Genomic DNA, 23,906 nt, shown 5'->3' with positions numbered 1-23,906 from the left:
AAATAAGCAGAAATGCTGTCAAAATTTATAAAATAATAATAATAAAATTGGAGTACTGAAACGAGTCCCGTTTTACTTAAATGTATGATTTAGATTTGAATAGTTCAATATAGGGATTTAGTAATTAAATTATGCTATGAATATTATTTTATTTGTGAATTATTCATAAGTTGCCTGATACGTCTGGTAATGCCTCGTAACTTTGTTTCGGCAACGGTTCGAGGTTAGGGGGTGTTACAATGCTGTGGTGCTGAGGAAAGTCAATTCACCCTAGCAGGGCGGAGAGCCAGAAGAGGTATGCCAAGTAAATAGGAAAGAAGTTGAGGGAACAAAGGACAAAGTTGAGGGCTATTAGGTTGTTGTATATGCTCAAGGGTCAATCCCTTCTTCATCGTGCTGAAGGGTATATATAGTGGAGGTCTTGTGCTTGAAAGTGTTGATGTGGTACAAGGTTGTTATGTTTAGGTCGGGTTCAGTGACCTAAAAGGTAAATTCATAGTAAGAGTGTTCACACCAGAAAAGCAAGCACTTTAAAAGAGTGGGTGGCCTGTTCACAAAGATAGGTGGACAAGATCTTCCTAGAGGGAGAGATTAGTTCGTTTGCAGGGATGAATGACTAGAATCATTCCGAGAGAAACAGGTTAAACAAAAGTAGAATTTCTAGATCACTGGATTAACAGAAGGATGTTTGGTTATGTATTTAAACAAGCCATCCATTAACAAAGAAACTGCTAAATTACTTAGGATTTTTGTAAGTCACTCAACTATAGCTTTTTTTTTTTCATAAAGTTGTTATAGGCATCTAATTTCATTAGAGTTCATTAATTTAGATTGTAACAAATTTAATTATATTTGCATTTTGGATGAATATATGATTGTTTTGGGATAAATTACTTTGATTTTACAAGTAAAATTTTGGACATTATTTAAATTTGGGCTTTGGTTGCTAAGGTTGAATGACATTAATTTGAGTTTGAGCTATTTTGTGGATAATAAAACTTTTAGGCCTATGTTTATTTTTATTTTAAATATATTATATTACAATTGAATGTTATTTATTATAAAAATTATAAAAATTTAAAATTTAAAAATATAATAAATTCCCTAGTTTTACAATATTTTCAAATTGGGCATTATTTTTTATAAAATTACAAAAAATCCTTAAATGTTTTACAAAATTTTCAAGTTAGTCCTAAATCCTCCATAGTACATTGTCAGGTCATTTGCTAGCCCTCTCAATTCCCATGTTAAAGATAAGTACTTACAAACAAAGAAAGGAGGTTAGCATTTCCAATTTAGAGTTAGAAAGAGAAGCAAAAGCTTCTTAGCTAATCCAACAACCACCGGCACTGCCAGGGGCGAAGCCAGGGGACTGGCATGGGCCCCGCCCCCCCTAAAATGTAAAATTATATTTTAGGCTCCTAAAATTTTTTAAAAATTTTAAATTAATAAAGGTAAAATTGCACTTTGGCCCCCTAAAATTATAAAAATTTGATTTAATCCTTTACAAATTATAAAGATATAAACTATTAAAAATTAAAATTTCATTCGACCTCCTAAAAAATTTTTGTGCCTTCACCCCTGGGCACTGCGATTTTCATTTCAATATGATTTAATATTTCGAAGAAAATATTACTTTAGCACTCTATTTTGTAGATATGTCTAAATTTATCAATACTAATAATCCGCATTTAATATAAATAATTATTAGTTAATAGGCATAATATATCAAGTAATAATGAAATTTTTTTTGTGTGATGGAAGCAAAACCTATCAATAACACTAAAAAGTAAAAAAAATTCAATCTTCTCTTTAGATACTTCTTGCATGAAAATGCGTAAATGTTTTATGTCAATGCATTTAGTTATAACGCTAAATCTTAATTAAGTGATAATTAATATAAATACAAAATCCATTTTAATATTACAATGACATTCTCTATTTATTATTACTTTAATATTTTTAATAATATAATAGAAGGATAGTATAGATTTTAATTTTTAAGATTTGTTTTTATAGGCCCTTGCATAGGGAGGCAAAAGCCCACTTGGTTAAAGCCCATTTGATGGATTTAGTTTGATGCAATGACCAAAATCTAGCCCATTTTTAAAATTCCATATTCAGACCCAAAATATAATTCATCACATTTACTATGTGAAAAGAAATATTTTTTATTATTTTAAAATAAGTTAAAGTTTAAAAATAAAATTTCTTCTAAGTGAGTAGTTGGTTTTTATTAATTTTAAAAAATAAGTTAAATTTATAAATATAAAAATAAATTTTGAAGTTAATTATTTATTAAAAATTAATAAACTTAAATCCCTCAACTTAAAAATTTCCAAGTTTTACTCATTTGGTAAAAAATTTAGTTTATTTTGTAAAATTTAATGATTTTTTTTAACAAACTCATTATGAGTTCTAATCATATCTGCTCCTTTTTAACACAATAATTAAAATAATGCGTTTCAGTATACTTGAATTCACGTTTTTTTATATTGAAAATAATGTTCATCTTAATTGAATTAAGACTCAATCGACATAATTAATGTTAGGTTTTTTAAATTTACAAATAAAATTAAAAATAATCTATTTAATTAATTTATTTATTTTTAAATAGCAATGAGGGTTTTTTAATTTTTTTTTTGTAAAAGTTAAAAAAAAAATTGTAAAGTGAATGTATGAAATAAATTTATCCATATAATAGAAACATTGAGGGATGTCAGATTTGTAGACCCCATTTCGATGTAGCCATAAAATAATGTTTGATGTTTCATCAATGTGGTCCTGGCTTAATTAACCACACATCTCAACCTGATTGGCTAAAGGGAAAAGAAAGGAAAAGAAAAGAAAAGAAAATTGATGGAAGTAATTGCCACTGGGTAGGAATAAGAGCTTGTGTAAAACATGGTCAAAGAAAATCATATTGACAAAGTACTGTTACTGAAAATGGGTAGATTCAATTCATTCAACACACAAACTTTGGATGTTTTTTCTTCCTTTTGACTGTTCTGTCACAAACAAAAAACAAAAAAAAAAAACAAAAAATTAATTGGAAACAAGTCATTGTTATACTTACAATTAACGAATTCATATGTCCCGTAAGAGAGGGTCATCTACAAAGATAAGATCCTTCTAATCATCGCTCAACGGAGTCTCTATCACTCAATTTCATAGCAAGATAAGCACATATTGTGGGAATACATCTAACGTACGTTGAAGTTAAGTTATAAATTTTAATAAGAGTTAAAATATAATTTCGTTGTTGTATTAATTAATATTTTTATAATTTTTTAATTGGCTAAATTAAAATTTCAAATCATTTTGGGACAAAGTACAATTTAACATTTATAAAGGGTAAAAAAACCTTTTTTTTCAATTTCTGGGGAGCTAGGGCCCTGCTTGCTGCTTTTTTTTTTCCCCTTTTCTATGTAAGTTTTTATGTTAATTTTTTAAACAAAACTGAATATAAAGTGAGAGGAGGATGAGAAACATAAAAATAAACTCGAGATTGAATTAAGTCAACGGTTACCTCACAAATTAGTAATTAAATTATATTATTTTTTTAATATTTAATTTTTTTATCATAAGTGGTATTAAAATTTTTTTTATCGAGTTAGTATTTTTATTAATTAAATTGTTAATTAAAAAAAAGGCTTAACTTACAAACTGGTATCTAAACTATACCCGTTTTTCTATTTTAATATCTAAACATTTTTTTTTTATCATAAGTGGTAGCTAAACTATTTTTTCCCTCAAGTTGATACCTTCATTGCTCAAACCGTTAATTCTATTTTCATAAAAATAAGATTTAACCTATAAATTAATACCAAAACTATGTCATTTTTTTCCTATTTTGGTACTTAAACATTTTTTTTGTCATAAGTACCTAAATTACTTTTCTTCCCAAGTTGATAACTCTATTAATTCAACCGCTAATCAAATAATTAAGTCTATTTTAAAAAAAAGATAATCAATTAAAAGTTATCATGTGACCAAAAAAAGACCAAAAAAATATTATTCTCACTATGTATATATGTATATTTCATTTACTTTATATATATATTTTCTTCCTCTCATTTTGAGCTTCTTCTACATGTGTGAATATTTTGACTTCATGGTTTTGATTAACGTTTAGATTTGGATTGATGGCCGAATCGATTAGGCCACTAATTTTCAAGTTGATTGGTTTGCCTAGTTCAATCAAATAAATTATTAAAAATATAAAAAATAAAATTATTTAAAATAGAGAAAATTGATTCAACCAATTTTTCAGCTCGATTTAATTGGTTTATATTAGTTCACGGGTCAATTGGTTCAACCCTTATCCCATAAACAAATACCTAGGTTGGTTCTCAATCCAATCAGCTGATTCAGTCAAATTCTGAAACATTAGTGTACAGGCCAATTTTGGGCCACCCCCAAAACCCAATAACAAAACCCAATAAACCAAATAAATAAAGTCCAAAGTACAAAACTAAAAGACTAGCCCAACAGGCCCAAATCAACCTAGCCCACTAAACATTTTCCAAAAAAAAGAGGAAACCCTAGCAGCTCCCCAAGCCTCCAGCCGCCGCACGCTAGGCCAACCATGGGCCACCTTGCGCACCACCACCACACCCCGCGCATGCCCTTCTCCTCCATGCGTCTGACACCACCCACACCTGACACACCTGTAATAAAGACAAAAACAACAGCATGCGAGGGATGAGGGAAAGAATAAACAGAAGAAGACAGGAAATGAATGGAGAAACATGCAAAACAAAAGCAAAACAAGCAGAGAGCAGTGAAAATCACATGTAATCGGCTATAAAAGCCGAAAGAGAATCAATGTAAAGGGGGGTTGGCTTCTTTTTTTCGTTTTTGATATTCATTCAAATATATTCAAAGGGGGTCTTTTTCTGTTTTTTTCTTTTTCTTATTTTCGGTAGTTTAAAAACAAAGAAGCAGAGAATACAGATTAGTTTTTTAGGAGCAACAATAGATCAGTATTGAATATTATCAAAACCCAGATCAAGGAGAAAGGTGAAAAACCTATTTTCTTTCCTATTACCGAATCGTTTTTTTCTTTTCATTGGCTTTTCTTTTTTTTATACTCTGATACACTCAAATATATATATACAATATTAAAAAATATTAAAAAAACAAAAAAATAAAATTTTTACCTTTTTCCGGCCACCGCGTGTGGTGGCCGGCGCTGGCGCCGGCGAGCCTCCGGTGGCCGTCCGGTGACCGGCCCCTGGCCGGATTCCCCTCTCTTCTCTCTTCCTTCTCTCTTCCCTCTCTCTTCTTTTTTTTCTTTCCCTCTCCCCAAATGATTTTTTTGGTTATTTTAGGCCTTATATAGCCCTCCAAAACGACGTCGTTTTGGGGGCTACACTTAAGTCCCAAAACGACGTCGTTTTGGCCATTCCCGACCCATCCGACCCGACCCGCTAGAGGATCCGCGTGTTTTCGTTTGAATGGGATATTTATGCGCGCAGTCCTTCCGCTTTTCTGATGCTTCACAATTAAGTTTTTTATGGTTTTCAATTCGGCTCCATGATTTTTTTGAGGTTATCAAATTAGTCCTGTTAACGCGCTGCGTTTAGAGGGAGTGGAAATATTGCTGTTTCGATCCTCCCAACGTTTCACGCGCGTACAATTAAGTCCCTTTTCTTTGTTTTCATTTTAAATTGGCCCCACAACTTTGTTTTTAATTCAATTTTAGTCCATTTTTTTCGTTTATTTTTATATCTTTATTAAATATCCTTGTTATTTTTATATTATTAGTATTATTAGTATTACTATTATTATTATGTATTAGTATATATTTTTATTATGTACGTGTATACATATATATATTTTCATATTTAATATTTTTATTTCACTTTATTTTAATATTTTATTAATGTTATGTTTGTTTCTTTTATATTCCAATGTTATCATTATTATTATTATTTTTATTTTATTAGTTTATGCTTTGTTATATATTTATATATTTATAATACGTATATATACTTGATATATTTGTATATACCTCGGTAATATTATTACTAGTTTTTAATATACGCATATATTACCTAAATATTTTAGTATTATGTATATTCTTCATGTATTATATATATGTGTTCTTAATACTATACTTTATTTGTGTCATGTTTTTTATGTTGTATTATTATATTTTAATATTATATTATATAATTATATATACATATATCTTTTATATATATTATCATTGTATATATTTTAATATTATTAGTTATATTTTTCTTTTACACTATTATACACATATTTCTAATATTATATTGTATATACTATTGTTTATATATATGTGTGTATGTATTTATGTAGTGTACAAAATAGTTTTATTATTATTCTTATCATTTCTAAGGTATGCATATACTCTATGCGTGTTGTATGGATTTTTAATATTGCTAAATATACATATATCATCGTACGCACGCATTCTTAATATTATTATTACGTGTATACATTCATTATTTTCATTTCGTGTTCAATTCCATTATTACATTATACCTTCATCTTTTCTAATATTATTGTCACCTCGATTATCTGTTTCAATATATTCCTAGCTCTTTCATTTATTGATTTTTATTTCATATTATTTTACTTTGCATTATTTCGAAAATATTCTTATTCATGATTTAAATCAATTTCAATAATCAAGGCAATATACCGATTTAACATTAAGTCATCGAGTTCATCGCTATGTTGGGTGAACGTCAATTGACTCATGTTAAAGCGATATACCCTTCTAAAAAAACGAAATAAACCAAAATTTCTCGTTCTTTTAATCGGATCACGACTAAATTTTACATTGAACCGTATTTTTGAAAATCAAGACAACCTGTGTTTATGAGATACCAATTTTTGGGCGTCGCGAGGGTGCTAATACCTTCCTCACGCGTAACCGACTCCCGAACCCTAATTTTTCTCTGGCTTTTAATGTAGACCTAAACTCACCCTTTTATTTGTTTTAAAAGAAGTCTAACAGGTGTCCGGTCAGACCTAATAAAAAGGATCGGTGGCGACTCCCTATTTATTTTTAAAATCAAACTTAAAGTTTTCAAATTTTCAATAAATCACCACAATTAGCGACTGAAACCAAAATTTTTACGTCGCTACAGCTGGCGACTCCACTGGGGACCCTTTTTGAGAGACAAGTCGAATTAAACTCGCGTTGTCAAAATTTTCAAAGTTTCTTGTTCAAATTAACATTTAGTCGTGATCCTTAAATTTTTTGTTTTCAAAAAAATCATGCATTTGCATCGTGTTGTATATATTCTAACTTGTTTTATCAGGTTGTTTTTCAGCTTTAAATTTTTGCGATTTTAGTTTTGGTTTAGTTTTTCTAAATAAAACGTAAAGGTTTACAAGTTTCTCCCCACACACCGTGCATGTGCATTTTTGTTGCATAACATGAGCTCTATACCCGGGCTCTGTCCCTGTTAAGAGAAAGTAAACGCTACGCCTTCGTGAGTTAACTCGTTCCTCCGCACAGGCTAATGAATACTTTCGGGTTACATATGACTTATGCTTTCGTGAGTTAACTTGTCCCTCCGCATAGGCATAAGTAAATATAATCCCTCGAATTGATCTCGTAAGCCTATGATGGGCCATGACCGAGGCTCTGTACTAATCTTAGTAGATGACAGTGCAGACGATTCGAGTACCCATCTAGAACCAAAACCGCATATAGTGAACCATACGAGCCATCCAACTAGAGCCATGCCGAACCTCCGCTCGTTTAGTAGTCACCAAAATAAGTACACGGGAAAAGCACATCTTACCTTCTATTTCTTTTACATTTGTGCTTTCTAAACAAGGGAATCGAGTCCACTGGACCAAGTAGCTTAATTTGTTAGATTTTCCACAGTTTTTCTTTGTTCATATGTGTTATGCTAACCAAAGTTGTTTGTCTGTATTTCTATTTTTCATCATGCATCATAGGCATCATATTAGGAAGGTGTTGATTAGAGATTGGTTGCCAAAAATGGGTTTCTGATGGAGGAGTCAATTATACGAATGTCCGAAATGTTGTGTAATAGACTCTTTTAATTAAGGAAATGCCTAAATAGGGGCTATCTTGAAATTAACACCAAATTTTTGCATATTCATGACTGACATTCATCTGTCATTTATTCATTCATCCATTCATTGCATGTACATGTCCCTTAATCATTCACTGAGGCTGAAACCGTATGATCTACAGTTGTAACGCTACGAGTCTGGAATCACGCCATTCGTATAAGACGCGACTAAGAGCTAGAACTATGGAGGCCGAATTCAATGAGAGAATTGAAAGAATGGAAAAGGCCCAAAGAGAATTGCAAGAACAGTTGGCTAAATCACAGCAGGAAACGAGAGATCTGATGGTAAGGTCTCGAGAGGAATCACTCAAGTAAAGGGATCAAATGGCCAAAATGATGGAGATGATGTCAGCTTTTGTTAAAGGGAATGGACTTATGCAGAGTCCTGACGTTATAGAACCTCAGTCAAGAGTTAACCATGATCAGGATCCGTTTTATCCCCCAAGATTCACCCCGCCTCACGTTCATGTAACGCAAAGAGGATGTCCTCAAAAGGAGCCTGTAGGCTTGGAGCAACGACCTGTACCACCTACTCATTTAGGGCAAGGTATATCTGTATCAAACCCCAGAGGTAATCCCGTTGATCCCAATATTCCAGATCGGGATGACCCAGTAGAGATAGCCATGTTGAAATTAGACGATCATGATGTTTGGGGCAAGTATAGGAGTTTTGAAGAAAGGCTCAAGGCAATCGAAGGCGCTGAAGTCTTCTCTGCATTAAGTGCCAAGGAGCTCAGTCTGGTGCCTGATCTAGTTCTACCTCCGAAGTTTAAAGCACCAGATTTTGAAAAATACGACGGAACGAGATGTCTAAGAACGCATCTTGTCATGTTTTGCCGACAAATGACGAGTCACATGAATAAAGATAAGTTGCTAATACACTGTTTCCAAGACAGCTTAGTCGGATCGGCTCTTCGATGGTATAATCAACTTAGTAAAGAAAGGATCCGATCATGGAAAGACTTAGCATCAGCATTTTGTGAACAGTACAAGCATGTGTCTGACATGGTGCCTGATCGAATGACTCTACAAAGGATGGAAAAGAAACCAGCAGAAACCTTTAGGCAATATGCTCAAAGGTGGAGAGATATCTCGGCTCAAGTGGAACCACCATTGACTAAGACTGAGATAACAGTCCTTTTCATCAATACTCTGAGAGCACCATTCTATGACAAGTTGGTAGGAAGTATTACGAAAGACTTTGCGAACATTGTGATATCCGGGGAACTTATAGAGAATGCCATCAAAAATGGAAGGATGGAATGCCCTGAGAGCTCAAAAGGGCAGCACCCATGAAGAAAAAAGAGCCAGAAACCCATGTGGTGGGAATAGGAAGCCACTATGCTTCTAATTCGTACCTAACTCAACCATGACCTCGATATCACCCACCTCCGAATTTCACATACTTGGGAGTGTCTTGAACAATGGGACAGTGGAAGAGATCCGTGTACTTTTAAAGCTAATCTAGAGTAATATTCAAAACATACTTATTGCCTTAAGACCTAGAGGTGATAAGATTTCTTTTGAGAAATAAGTTTCGGTCCAAGATTTTTATTTCAATGAAATGCATCTTTTTGAGTAAATTTTCTTCTATTTATAGATTCTTTTATTATTTGGATTTTCATTCTTTTATTTTACATTCATGATCATCCTATACAAATAATCATCCTTAGAATCATTTATTCTCTAGAATTTTCCTTCATACCCACAATAGGTCCCCAGATATCAATGTCACGAGCGACACTGTTACTAACTCCCTTTGGAGCAAGATGTGTGTCTAGAGGAATCTCAGGACTTTGAAGATGACAGAGACTGTGTCCATCTTCTGATTCGTGAAGGATAACAGAATGAGATGAAAAACAGACCCTAACTTACAAAGGGTCAGCTGACATTGTGAGCTTAGGAAAGTGATGAAGATCGAAACCTAGCTCACCGCAAAAATAAGGCAAGATTATTGAGTTATTTCTAAAAATTTAAGGATGTTTTTGCACGATCATATTAAGACGCACTTAGGAACATCTGGAAAGAGGTCCATAAGGGTGTCTAGAGAACACATAACAATGGTTCTGCAATAGCCAAGCTAATCAATGAGGATTGGATGTTGTTGGTCCACCATGGGAAGGGAATAGCATCAGTTATGACGTTAAGACTCACGTGCTTCTTTCATCTCTTCACAAACTTTTCAATACGTGGGGCATAGATGTTCTGGGGATGATCTCGTCAAAAGTTTCTAGTCGACATCATCGTCGTGGCCGTCAATTGCTTCACCAAGAAGATGAATGTAGCTTCATATGCCAATATTATAAGGTCAACAGTCATGAAAAGAAAAAGAAAAGAAAACAAAAAAAACAAAAAGAAAAAAGGACAAGAAAAAAACAAAAAAAAAATCAAATGCCAGAAAGAATCATGTTTTAATGCGTAACTGTACAATGTCATATCACAATGCAACAAAGGCTGCCAAAAGAAAGATACAAAAATCAAGAAAAGTTATAGAAGGTGACCGAGACTTATAAATATTGACATAAGAAGCTACCTTTTACTCTTTGTGCTCATTAAAGTTGACCAGGACCTTCACTGGGGCATTAGAGGTGATTCTGTCCATGGAAATTAAGATTCTTTTTCTCCAAGCTTTGATTGAATCAAGGATTGGATGAAGTAAAATGTCTTCAGTAAACTTGACTGCAGAAAAAGGTTTGAAGGTCAAACGCCTATGATGCTGAGTTATGGCGGAAATGGTTCACCTAAAGGAATTTCATAGTAGGAACTTGGTATTGCAGAAGATCCTTGCTATACAAAAGGATTTCAAAGGGAAATGGATGCTTAAGAACTTTATGCGGTAAAGGAGGCTTTCCCCGAAAGAACACTAATCCAATCCTAAATTCGGATTCAGTCCAGAAATACTTGAAAAGGAGTGGCCAAGGTGAAAACCCACAAAGGGCGCCTTGTGACCTTCATTCATTTAAAAGCAAAAAAAAAAAAAAGAAAAGAAAATGGAGAGGTCAAGGTGAAAACCCGCAAAGGGCACCTTGAGACCAAAGGGGTTTTGAGTTGAAAACCTGAAAAAGGCAGCTCAAATCTTGTTCAAAGGTGGGGCATATGGTAGTCTTGCTATACTTAAATTGACAGTGAAGAAGTATGCTACGTCTTGGAGCATTGACAAAGTACTCTGAATCCCCTAAACACATGTGGAACTCAAAATTGTCTTAAAAGGAGTTTGTACAGAGAAGCTCAGGCGGCGATATTTGGGGCACTTAGCTTTCCATTTTACCCATTTCTGAATTTATCTTTGATTATCTTATTCTTTTCAAAATAAGCTTCCAATAAACTTGCATTTACTCTCATTGTTCAACTTGTTTGTTTCGAGCTATGCTCTTAACCGATTTTCTTCTTGTCCATCAGTTTGATCCTTTTCAAGCATTTCGCATTGAAATAATGATTAATGGACTAATCATACTTTTACAAAAGGAATTTTGCATATTACTCTGAAAGCTTCTAAATAGTACAGGAACCTGAAACCAGTCGGTTGTTCAAGAGCTTACCAAGTGTAAGGATTGGAAATATTTGAGCTCAAATTGAGTTTATCTCCTCAGATTTTCTGTCAAAAATATCAGTCGATGGAACAAATTACAGATCATACACCCTTGAGTTACAGTAGGATATAGATCCTATAGCCATGAATTGCAGTGGAATGGTTTAAGGATAGTGCCAGCCTTGTATCCCAAATTACAGTGGAATGGACCCTAAAATTACGGTGGGGCTGAGCAAAACGCGATTATTTCTTCGAATTTTGGGTCAAAATACCAACCGAGCATTAGGGCAACGTACTACGTCCGTAATAGAGCCCTGATGGGCAATGAGTGATGACGCCTTAAAAAAAAAGAAGAAGATCGAGATGAAAACCTGAAAAGGGTGTCTTGATAAACAAAAATTAGGATGAAAACCCAAAAGGGCGTCCTAATGAAGCAGGTTTGGGCCCAATAAGTAAAAAGATTCAAGAAGTGAGTCAAGCAGCAAGACTACAGTATTTGAAAGATTTTTAGCAGCTCGAAAATTTATACGCAAAAAGACATACTCAAAAAGATTCTTGATTAAGAAATGTGGAAGAGTTCATGCGTTGAAGATCTAGAGTATTTTGAATTGACATGCTCCAAACAAAAGAAATGTTGAGCATTACCCAGATGAGAATTTGATAAGTACAAGAGCCTCAATGCAAGGACAAAGTTCAACTAGGGGCAAGAGAGCGATAACTGAGAAACGCAGATTACTCGTGAAGCCAGAGGACGGGTACAGGGCCTGAAGAGAAAGTCAAGAGTCAAAGCAATGAACACAGATCATCAAAAATCATGACGGAAAGGGACATACGACAAACATGCCTAAGGCGCATAGCATAATCATGTAGGCATAAAGGCATTTAAGACAAACATGTGCATATCATGATAACATCACGCATGACATGTACATGTACTCCAGTAGAATAAGAAGATATGATGATAGTTGTATTGAATTAAAGGAAAAGACATCTAAGTTCCACCAGATAACATGTTTTGGTATTCTGATGCTTTTATTTCTGTTTCAAAAATTCAACTCATATTGCGAGAAATGAGTTGAGCCTCAAGACACGTTGAGGTAATTTCAATTTTTGTTTTCAAAATTCAACTCATATTACGAGAAATGAGTTGAGCCTCAGGACACACGCCGAGGTATTTTCAATTAAGCCTTTTGATTTCTGTTTTTCAAAAAAATCAACTCATATTGCGAGAGGTGAGTTGAGCCTCAGGTCACACCGAGGTATTTTCCATTTCTGTTTTCATTATTATGTTTTTGAAAGATTCAACTCATATTGCGAGAAATGAGTTGAGCCTCAAGACACGTTGAGGTAATTTCAATTTCTGTTTTCAAAATTCAACTTATATTACGAGAAATGAGTTGAGCCTCAAGACACATTGAGGTATTTTCAATTTTTTGCTTTTCAAAAATCAACTCATATTGCGAGAGGTGAGTTGAGCCTCAGGACACGCTGAGGTAATTTCAATTTCTGCTTTTCAAAAATCAACTCATATTGCGAGAGGTGAGTTGAGCCTCGGGGCACGTCGAGGTATTTTCAATTTCTGTTTTTCAAAAATCAACTCATATTGCGAGAGGTGAGTTGAGCCTCGGGGCACGCCGAGGTATTTTCAAATTCTACTTTCAAAAAAAAATCAACTCATATTGCGAGAGGTGAGTTGAGCTTCAGATTACACACTGTGGTATTTTAATTTCAACTCATATTGCGAGAGGTGAGTTAGCCTCGGGGCACGCCGATGTATTTTTAGTTTATGTTTTAAATTGACTCATATTGCGAGAGGTGAGTTAAGCCTTTTAATTTTTGTTTTTCAAAATCAACTCATATTGCGAGAGGTGAGTTGAGCCTCAGGACACACTGAGGTAATTTCAATTTTTGTTTTTCAAAATCAAATCATATTGCTAGAGGTGAGTTGAGCCTCAGGACACGCTGAGGTAATTTCAATTTCTGTTGTCAAAAAAATCAACTCATATTGCGAGAGGTGAGTTGAGCCTCAAGACACATTGAGGTATTTTCAATTTCTGCTTTTCAAGAAAATCAACTCATATTGCGAGAGGTGAGTTGAGCCTCAAGACACGTTGAGGTATTTTCAATTCCTGTTCAATTTATGTTTTTCAAAAATCAACTCATATTACGAGAGGTGAGTTGAGCCTCAGGACACGCTGAGGTAATTTCAATTTCTGTTTTTCAAAAATCAACTCATATTGCGAGAGGTGAGTTGAGCCTCGGGGCACGCCGAGGTATTTTCAAATTCTACTTTCAAAAAAATCAACTCATATTGCGAGAGGTGGGTTGAACCTTTTAATTTCTACTTTTTCAAAATCAGCTCATACTGCTAGAGGTGAGTTGAGCCTCGGGGCACGCTGAGGTATTTTCAATTTTTTGTGTGTTTTAATTTCAACTCATATTGCGAGAGGTGAGTTGAGCCTCGGGTCACATGCCGAGGTATTTTCAAAATCTGTTTGGCAAATTTTGTTTTCAAAAATCAACTCATATTGCGAGAGGTGGGTTGAACCTTTTAATTTCTACTTTTTCAAAATCAACTCATATTGCGAGAGGTGAGTTGAACCTCAGAACACGCTGAGGTAATTTCAATTTCTGTTGTCAAAAAAATCAACTCATATTGCGAAAAGTGAGTTGAGCCTCAGTTCACATGTTGAGATATCTTTAGTTTTTGTTTTTAATGTATGTTTTTAAAGAGTCAATTCATATTGCGAGAAATGAGTTGGGCTCAATATCACATGCCAAGTAAGAATAAAGATTGAAGTTGATGAAAGACACCAAATGTGGCCTCCCTGAAGTTGCAATGGAGCAGGTCAAAGTTGCAAGTCTTGACTCCCTAAAGTTGAAGTGGAGCTGATCGAGAATATCAGATCTTGCCTTGCTAGAGTTACAGAAGAGAAGATCGCAAATTTCATCTCACAAAAGCGATAGAAGAGCAGATTAAAGCTGTAGACCTCATCTTTATGAAGCTACATGGAAGCAGATCAAAGCCACAAATCTCATATCCTTGAAGTTACGTTGGAGTAGATCGAAGCTAGAAGGCATATGTCAGAAGATGTAGTGGATTGAATCTAAAGCTACAAGATGCAGTGGACTGGAAGAAGATTATCCGAACTAGAAGAGCACCAATGAAGTCAAGACCCAGCAAGACCAGGCAAAATTGGCCTTTCATTATGTCTTTGCTCCATTCCCGTTACACGACAATGAGCAAAGAGGGGCAGCTGTACAGGCCAATTTTGGGCCACCCCCAAAACCCAATAACAAAACCCAATAAACCAAATAAATAAAGTCCAAAGTACAAAACTAAAAGACTAGCCCAACAGGCCCAAATCAACCTAACCCACTAAACATTTTCCAAAAAAAAGAGGAAACCCTAGCAGCTCCCCAAGCCTCCAGCCGCCGCACGCTAGGCCAACCATGGGCCACCTTGCGCACCACCACCACACCCCGCGCATGCCCTTCTCCTCCATGTGTCTGACACCACCCACACCTGACACACCTGTAATAGAGACAAAAACAACAGCATGCGAGGGATGGGGGAAAGAATAAACAGAAGAAGACAGGAAATGAATGGAGAAACATGCAAAACAAAAGCAAAACAAGCAGAGAGTAGTGAAAATCACATGTAATCGGCTATAAAAGCCGAAAGAGAATCAATGTAAAGGGGGTTGGCTTCTTTTTTTCGTTTTTGATATTCATTCAAATATATTCAAAGGGGGTCTTTTTCTGTTTTTTTCTTTTTCTTATTTTCGGTAGTTTAAAAACAAAGAAGCAGAGAATACAGATTAGTTTTTTAGGAGCAACAATAGATCAGTATTGAATATTATCAAAACCCAGATCAAGGAGAAAGGTGAAAAACCTATTTTCTTTCCTATTACCGAATCGTTTTTTTCTTTTCATTGGCTTTTCTTTTTTTTATACTCTGATACACTCAAATATATATATACAATATTAAAAAATATAAAAAAAAACAAAAAATTAAAATTTTTACCTTTTTCCGGCCACCGCGTGTGGTGGCCGGCGCCGGCGAGCCTCCGGTGGCCGTCCGGTGACCGGCCCCTGGCCGGATTCCCCTCTCTTCTTTTTTTTCTTTCCCTCTCCCCAAATGATTTTTTTGGTTATTTTAGGCCTTATATAGCCCTCCAAAACGACGTCGTTTTGGGGGCTACATTTAAGCCCCAAAACGACGTCGTTTTGGCCATGCCCGACCCATTCGACCCGACCCGCTAGAGGATCCACGTGTTTTCGTTTGAATGGGATATTTATGCGCGCAGTCCTTCCGCTTTTCTGATGCTTCACAATTAAGTTTTTTATGGTTTTCAATTCGGCCCCATGATTTTTTTGAGGTTATCAAATTAGTCCTGTTAACGCGCTGCGTTTAGAGGGAGTGGAAATATTGCTGTTTCGATCCTCCCAATGTTTCACGCGCGTACAATTAAGTCCCTTTTCTTTGTTTTCATTTCAAATTGGCCCCACAACTTTGTTTTTAATTCAATTTTAGTCTTTTTTTTCGTTTATTTTTATATCTTTATTAAATATCCTTGTTATTTTTATATTATTAGTATTATTAGCATTACTATTATTATTATTATGTATTAGTATATATTTTTATTATGTACGTGTATACATATATATATTTTCATATTTAATATTTTTATTTCACTTTATTTTAATATTTTATTAATGTTATGTTTGTTTCTTTTATATTCCAATGTTATCATTATTATTATTATTATTTTTATTAGTTTATGCTTTGTTATATATTTATATATTTATAATACGTATATATACTTGATATATTTGTATATACCTCGGTAATATTATTACTAGTTTTTAATATACGCATATATTACCTAAATATTTTAGTATTATGTATATTCTTCATGTATTATATAAATGTGTTCTTAATACTATACTTTATTTGTGTCATGTTTTTTATGTTGTATTATTATATTTTAATATTATATTATATAATTATATATACATATATCTTTTATATATATTATCATTGTATATATTTTAATATTATTAGTTATATTTTTCTTTTACACTATTATACACATATTTCTAATATTATATTGTATATACTATTGTTTATATATATATGTGTGTATGTATTTATGTAGTGTACAAAATAGTTTTATTATTATTCTTATCATTTCTAAGGTATGCATATACTGTATATGTTCTATGCGTGTTGTATGGATTTTTAATATTGCTAAATATACATATATCATCGTACGCACGCATTCTTAATATTATTATTACGTGTATACATTCATTATTTTCATTTCGTGTTCAATTCCATTATTACATTATACCTTCATCTTTTCTAATATTATTGTCACCTCGATTATCTGTTTCAATATATTCCTAGCTCTTTCATTTATTGATTTTTATTTCATATTATTTTACTTTGCATTATTTCGAAAATATCCTTATTCATGATTTAAATCAATTTCAATAATCAAGGCAATATACCGATTTAACATTAAGTCATCGAGTTCATCGCTATGTTGGGTGAACGTCAATTGACTTATGTTAAAGTGATATACCCTTCTAAAAAAAACGAAATAAACCAAAATTTCTCGTTCTTTTAATCGGATCACGACTAAATTTTACATTGAACCGTATTTTTGAAAATCAAGACAACCTGTGTTTATGAGATACCAATTTTTGGGCGTCGCGAGGGTGCTAATACCTTCCTCACGCGTAACCGACTCCCGAACCCTAATTTTTCTCTGGCTTTTAATGTAGACCTAAACTCACCCTTTTATTTGTTTTAAAAGAAGTCTAACAGGTGTCCGGTCACACCTAATAAAAAGGATCGGTGGCGACTCCCTGTTTATTTTTAAAATCAAACTTCAAGTTTTCAAATTTTCAACAAATCACCACAATTAGCGACCGAAACTAAAATTTTTACGTCGCTACAATTAGTTTTGACTAATGAAAGAACTTTTTAGATCTTGTCAAGTTAAGTAGGCGGTGAAGTACAAAAACATAACTAATTGCCAATATCTCGATATTGGGAGAGAAAATTTCAAGTATTGTTGGCATTGCCAAATATTATAAAGGAAGAAGAGAAAAAAAATAGAAAAATAAAAATAAAAAGAGAAATAATATAAAATAAAATAATTAAAATAAAATAATTAAAAAATATTTTTTAAAGTTTATATGACATGGTAGCTTATTATTAGTTGGAATTTTCTTAACGAATTTAACATTTTTGTGTAAATGGTGGCTAAATATTAGATTAGGTCTCACTTGTGACAAAAAAAAAAGTTTAGGTATCAACTTAGAAAAAGGTAATAGTTTAGGTAGTAATTTGTGGGTTAAATATTTTTTAAAAATAGGCTTAACAGTTTGATTAATAGATGATGCCTTAAATAAAAGATTACCCCTACACTTTTAACAATTCAGATGAAAATATGTTAATATTGGTTTAATATATTATTTTTTACTCGAGTTCAATTTTTTTATTGTCATATTTGCGTTTCTTGGGCCAATGTGATACTTATATTTGATAAAGTTATACATTTTGGTACTCAAAGATAATTGTATTAATTTTTAGTCCTTAATTTGGGTTTTAGATTTAATTTGATGAAAAATCATAATTAACTAATAATATTAACAATTAACTTTTTATTAAATCAACTCTAAAACCTGAACAAAATCACAACTCATCTGTATTTAACAAATTAAACACAAAAATAAATAAAATTCAAATATATTTTTGGGTACCGAAATATATAACTTTTTCTAAATACAAGTATCACATTGAAAAAAAAAACCCCAAATACCTCGTTTAAAAAAATGTCAAACTTAAGCATTAAGTGATGTATTAAGCCATTAATATCTTAAGCATATGTTCGAAATATATAACTTTTTCTAAATACAAGTATCACATTGAAAAAAAAAACCCCAAATACCTCGTTAAAAAAAATGTCAAACTTAAGCATTAAGTGATGTATTAAGCCATTAATATATTGATATTATGGTAAAAATCGAACATATGCTTATATTTATAACTCTTATAATTTTACTTATAAACTAGAACAATTTGTATTACACGTCCTTGAATCAAATTTTAAATTAATTCATAAACTTTGAAATATTTAATTGAATCCTCAAACTAAAATATTTTTTTCAATTATATCCTTGATTCATTACGGCGGTTAACTTTAATATTAAATGTCAATGTAGACCTAACCTAATTTAATTTTTAAACACATATAAATCAATAAATATTTTTAAATACTTTAGATCAAAACTACCATTTAATGCCAAAATTAGAGACTAGATTAACAAAAGAACTTAATTGGAACGATACTTTAATTTAAGGATTAAATTAGAATATTTTAAAAGTCAATGATTGATTTAGAATTTGATCAATAGTTTGGAGATGTTTGATGCAATTAATTTTATATATCTATACTATTTTTTAAGTACGTGACTAAGTTAGTGTCACGAATTAACTCGACATAAACTCAATTAGAGAAAATACTAAAAACCCGAATCTTAAATGATTGATAAATATTATTGTAGTGTGTTTTTTTTTTGTGTGTGTATTTTCATACCTTTATACAAAAAATTATAAAAAATATGCAATTGATGTGATTTGTTCCCTTTTTATCATTAAAATGTTAAGGGAGGGAAAGAGGGACGACATTATTTGATTCCGTATCATTTGGTACTAGATGAGAGCTTTAAAAAATGTTCCAAACAAGTCTTAGATAATGAGATTTGAACTTAAATCATCAAGTAATATTCTTCTGTATATCTATACTATTATCTAATTTTATCACCGCATTATGTTGTAATATACATGTTTAATTATTTATTGAGTTTTATTTTTAAATATACACATAATGTAAATAAATGGTTTCTCTATATATATATAGATGTGTGATATAATAAATATTTGATAGTAAAATTGTGAAAAAGAAATTCATGATTGTGATAATAGCGATGTCCATAATTTAAGTAATCGGTCATCTTCTTCTCTATTTTCATCTTCTTAAAAACTATTTATATATATTATATATAAAGATGTATATATATGGGACTAAACTGTATATACAAAAATTATAAAAATGATGAACCAACTGCAGAAGCATAACATTTTTTTTTTTGCCCAATGGACTCAATTTGCTCCTTTTTCCTCTTCTGTTTTCAGCTGGATTTCTCTACTTTCAAGTTTAACAAAAAGAAAAAAAAAACCCAAAAAATAGATTAAAAAAAAAAAAACTAATGGTTGGTGTTTTAAGAAGCTCCAACTCCAAGGAAATCAATGAAGTGCATGTTGATCTTGTCATCTCCAATTGCAGTTTGGGAGTGGTTGGTCCTATTCGTTCCCACTGACTCAGTTGCTGAAATTTCTGAGTTAGAATCTGATGAGTTAGCATATTGGTCCACACCCATAACCACTCCCATTGGTCTTTGTTGGGAACCATATTTGCCAAAATCACCATTTCCACTGCTCCCCACTTTCACTTTTTCACCTGCAAATCATTTTCTTTCATATGTAAAAAAACTGAAAATAAAAGTGATCATTTCAAGGGAAAAAAAAAGTTAAAAAACATACATACCCTTTTGATGAACACCACTAAAAGCGGTGAAATTTTGATGGGGTGGTACTCCTTTTTTTGTTGATGAAGGAGTAAGGGCTAGATCAGTACTGGTTGAGTTGCTGCATGAAATGGTGGATTGGTCACTGCTAGCATTGTTTCGAACAGTCAAATCCAATCCTTTAGGGAAAGAAGTTGATGATGTTGATGATGATGGTTTTCTCCTTCTGTAAATGCTTGATTGCTCTCTATGTTTCCTTGCCATTATCACATGCCAATGATTTTTAACTGCATTATCTGTTCTACCAGGGAACAATCTAGCAATCAATGCCCATTTGTTACCATATACTTTATGTGCTGTTAAGAGTCTCTCTTCTTCTTCTTCACTGAAAGCTTTCCTATTGATTCTTGGATCTAGCTGGTTAAACCATCTTAATCTACAACTTTTCCCTGAAAAAAAAAAAAGAGATGTCATTTAGGAATAAGATCAAACACTTGTGAAACTAACAAGATACAACTTTTATAGCGAACATCAATGAAAGACCTGATCTTCCTTCAAGATGTTCAGCTATCAAGTTCCAATTTTGAGGACCATATTGAGCAACAAGCTCTTTTAATCTAGCATCTTCAGCTGGTCTCCAATGACCTCTGGAACAAAGCTTGGTGTGTCCATTTTTGACACTACCACCGGGGTTTTTATTACTTTCATTTTCAACACTTAAATTCAAAGAAAGACCCTTTTTTTCAACACCCAAAAACCCAGATTTTCCATCACCAGCAGCAACAAATCCATCGGCTCCCCTGGTTTGAAATGGATCAAAGTTCAAACTTTTATTGCTTTGTTCCATTAAAGAGGTTGGAATCTGAAACCCCATTTCAGAGTTTTTGGCAACTCTCCCTATTTGATGAGGAAAAATCGAAGGGAGTGATAAAAAGTTCCTCTCTTGAACCTCACCACCATTGTAGCAGTTAAAATCATCGCTTAGATTTAGAGGACTCATTGTTATATATATAACAAAAAACCAGGACAAACCCAGAAAACAAAAACCCAAAACAAAAAACAAAAAACAGATGATCAAAGATCAAAGAAGCTAAGCTTATCACTTTTCAAGCCTCAACCATTAGAGATGAATGTCTGAGAAAAGAAAAAACAAAACAAAGGGATCTGTTGAAAATCAAAGGAAGAAAAGGAAGAAGAGAAGAGAGGACACGGTTCTTGATTTTGTTTCACTTTTTTTTTTACATTTCCTTATGGTCTTAGTTCTTGAGCTTAAAAAGGCAATGGAAAATGGGTCCAGGGGTAGGGCGGAGGGGTTGAAGGGGACTGAATTTTTTTTTATTACAAAAATGGGAAATAAATAAATAAATAAATAAATAAAATAGAATAAAGGCTGGGGCTTTGCATGCAACTGGAGAACCGCTCGTGTGGGTGTTGGGAGTGTGTCCCTCTCTTTTTTTGTTGTTTTGGTTTTGATGTTGGTTTTTTTTTCCTTGATTTAATTAATTTAAGGATAAATTATATTGATATCCACTCCATTATAATTTTTTTATCTTTAAATTATAAAAAATTATAAAATGATCACTTAACTATTTTTTTTGTAATTTAACTATCTTAAATTTTTAAATATTTTTAATTTTACGGTAGCCAACTGATGAATAAAAAGAAAAAAAAATTAAATAATTGAATGATTATTTTATAATTTTTTATAATTGAGTGACTTAAAAAAGAAAAAAAACTATAATTGAGTGACTTCAATTGTTATTTACCTAAAAATTAAAAATTATTTATATGAACGGAATGTAAAATTGAGCCATCTAACTATTATTCGATTGACTTTTCTTTTTTAGAAGTTAAATGAGACTGTTGGTGAAACTCAAATAATAGATACATGATGGCTTTTAAAAGTTAAAATTTTTTTAAAAATTTTTTAATCTTAAAATCAAGTCTAAATTTGTTGATTGAGTATTAGTTCAATTAACATGAGTATTACTGTCAATATAAAAAGACGTGTGTTCAAGTGTATTGAAACACATTGTTCTCTTTTTTTTAAGTTGGAGAAAGGCTATAGATAGTTTTAATTACTGTGTCAAAAAAATCGATATGATCAAAACTTATAATAAAATTGTTAAAAAAATGTTAAAATTTATATTGAAATTATTAAAAAGGTTGAAAAATTTAATAAAAGTATAATATTTTATGAGAAAAAAGAAAAGAAAATAGGGAATTGGATATTAGGAAAATAAAAAACACAAAAATTGAGAAAATTGATAAAAATGATGGGGGGTGTTGTGTTTGTTTCGCATCGGGGAATGAAGCAAAAACCAGAATCTATTTGTCTTTTTGTCAAACACTTTTGCTTTTAATAAATTTTTATTCATAAAGTGTTTTTTCATAGTCGTAATTTCCAACTCTCCCACTTACCTTTAATTTCCTCCCTTCTTTTTTACCCTTCCTTTTTCCCAACCATTTTAATTTAAAATTGTTTTTATTTTAAATTTAATTTTTTTAAATTAAAAAGAAATATTTTTTAATAATATTATTATAAGTTCTAATCATATTTTTTTAACACAATACCTAAAGTTATTTATATCTCCTCTCTAACCCATAAATAGAAGGAGAATGTGCTTCAGCACATTTGAACTCACGTCCTCTTGCGTTGATAATAATATCTATGCCAATCGAATTAAGATTCAATCGGCAAAAAAAAGAAAATACTCATTTTTTGTTAACTTGAATGAGCGTGGTCAATAAGACCTTGGGTATATGATTTAAGTTAACATTTTGGGTTTTGGCTAGATTTTATTTTTTTTACTATATATGAATTGTGTTTAAAAGTATTATGATCTAAATTATGTTCGTTTTACGTTTTATAATAATTAATCAATAGATTTGTAATGATTTTAAATCTTGTCACGTGTGAATCGTGTTCAAAAGTATTGTGGTTAAATTATATTTATTTTATACTTTGTAATAATTAATCAATTTGATTATATTTGTAAAAAATTATGTTAAAATTTATATAAATATATATACATTTAAAACTTGATTATAAATTTAAAAAAAAAACACAAGATCATAGAATATAGGATGCCATGATAACAACAATTTTTTTTGACATAAAATTGGACATTGGAATTTGTTAATACTTCAAAAACATTAAAAATAATGACGATATGCCCAATAAGGCATGAGAGGAGAGGTTCCCAACACAGACATAGATTTGTCCATTTCAAACAATGTGTCTTCCCTTGATGTTAGTTCCCTCTTTGCTAATTAAACTTATTATTAATTCTTTATTTTTTTTAAAGAAAATAAATGATGAAATTTTATGTTTGGTGTACTATGTGATTTATTGATTGTATATTTATACATTATTGCATTAAATAAAAATTGTATAAATTAATATAATGTCAATGACGTATTAACAAAACAATGCTGGCTGTATTTATTTTTAAAATTTTATAAAAAAAATTTAATGTTTGTTTATTTATAAAATAATGTAATGTGATTAATATAAATTTATTTATTTGATAATATATCTTTGTTGTGTCAAAGTTTTTTCTTTGTGTTAAAACTAACGTAGATAATGGTAATATAGAACGGTTACAAAGTAAAAAGAAAAATAAAACCCACGGATTTTGCAGGAAAACCTTTTCGAGTAAAAAAAATTACGAATAGAGGAT

At 31.8% G+C, this 23,906-nt stretch overlaps 1 protein-coding gene across 1 annotated transcript; it reads right to left on the bottom strand.

Annotated features, from left to right (window-relative positions):
• Positions 1–19,713: 19,713 nt before the first annotated feature.
• LOC121209445 (transcription factor MYB56) lies at positions 19,714–21,509 on the bottom strand. The gene is made up of 3 exons (XM_041080099.1): positions 20,767–21,509; positions 20,244–20,672; positions 19,714–20,156 (listed from the first exon to the last, which is right to left on the bottom strand). The coding sequence occupies exons 1-3, from the start codon at positions 21,221–21,223 to the stop codon at positions 19,918–19,920; spliced, it is 1,125 nt and encodes a 374-aa protein (XP_040936033.1). The 5' UTR covers positions 21,224–21,509; the 3' UTR covers positions 19,714–19,917.
• Between the last annotated feature and the right edge of the window lie 2,397 nt (positions 21,510–23,906).

This window comes from Gossypium hirsutum, chromosome A11, assembly GCF_007990345.1.
Source record: "Gossypium hirsutum isolate 1008001.06 chromosome A11, Gossypium_hirsutum_v2.1, whole genome shotgun sequence".
Classification (NCBI taxonomy): Eukaryota; Viridiplantae; Streptophyta; class Magnoliopsida; order Malvales; family Malvaceae; genus Gossypium; species Gossypium hirsutum.
This window is presented reverse-complemented; position numbering and strand designations above follow the sequence as displayed.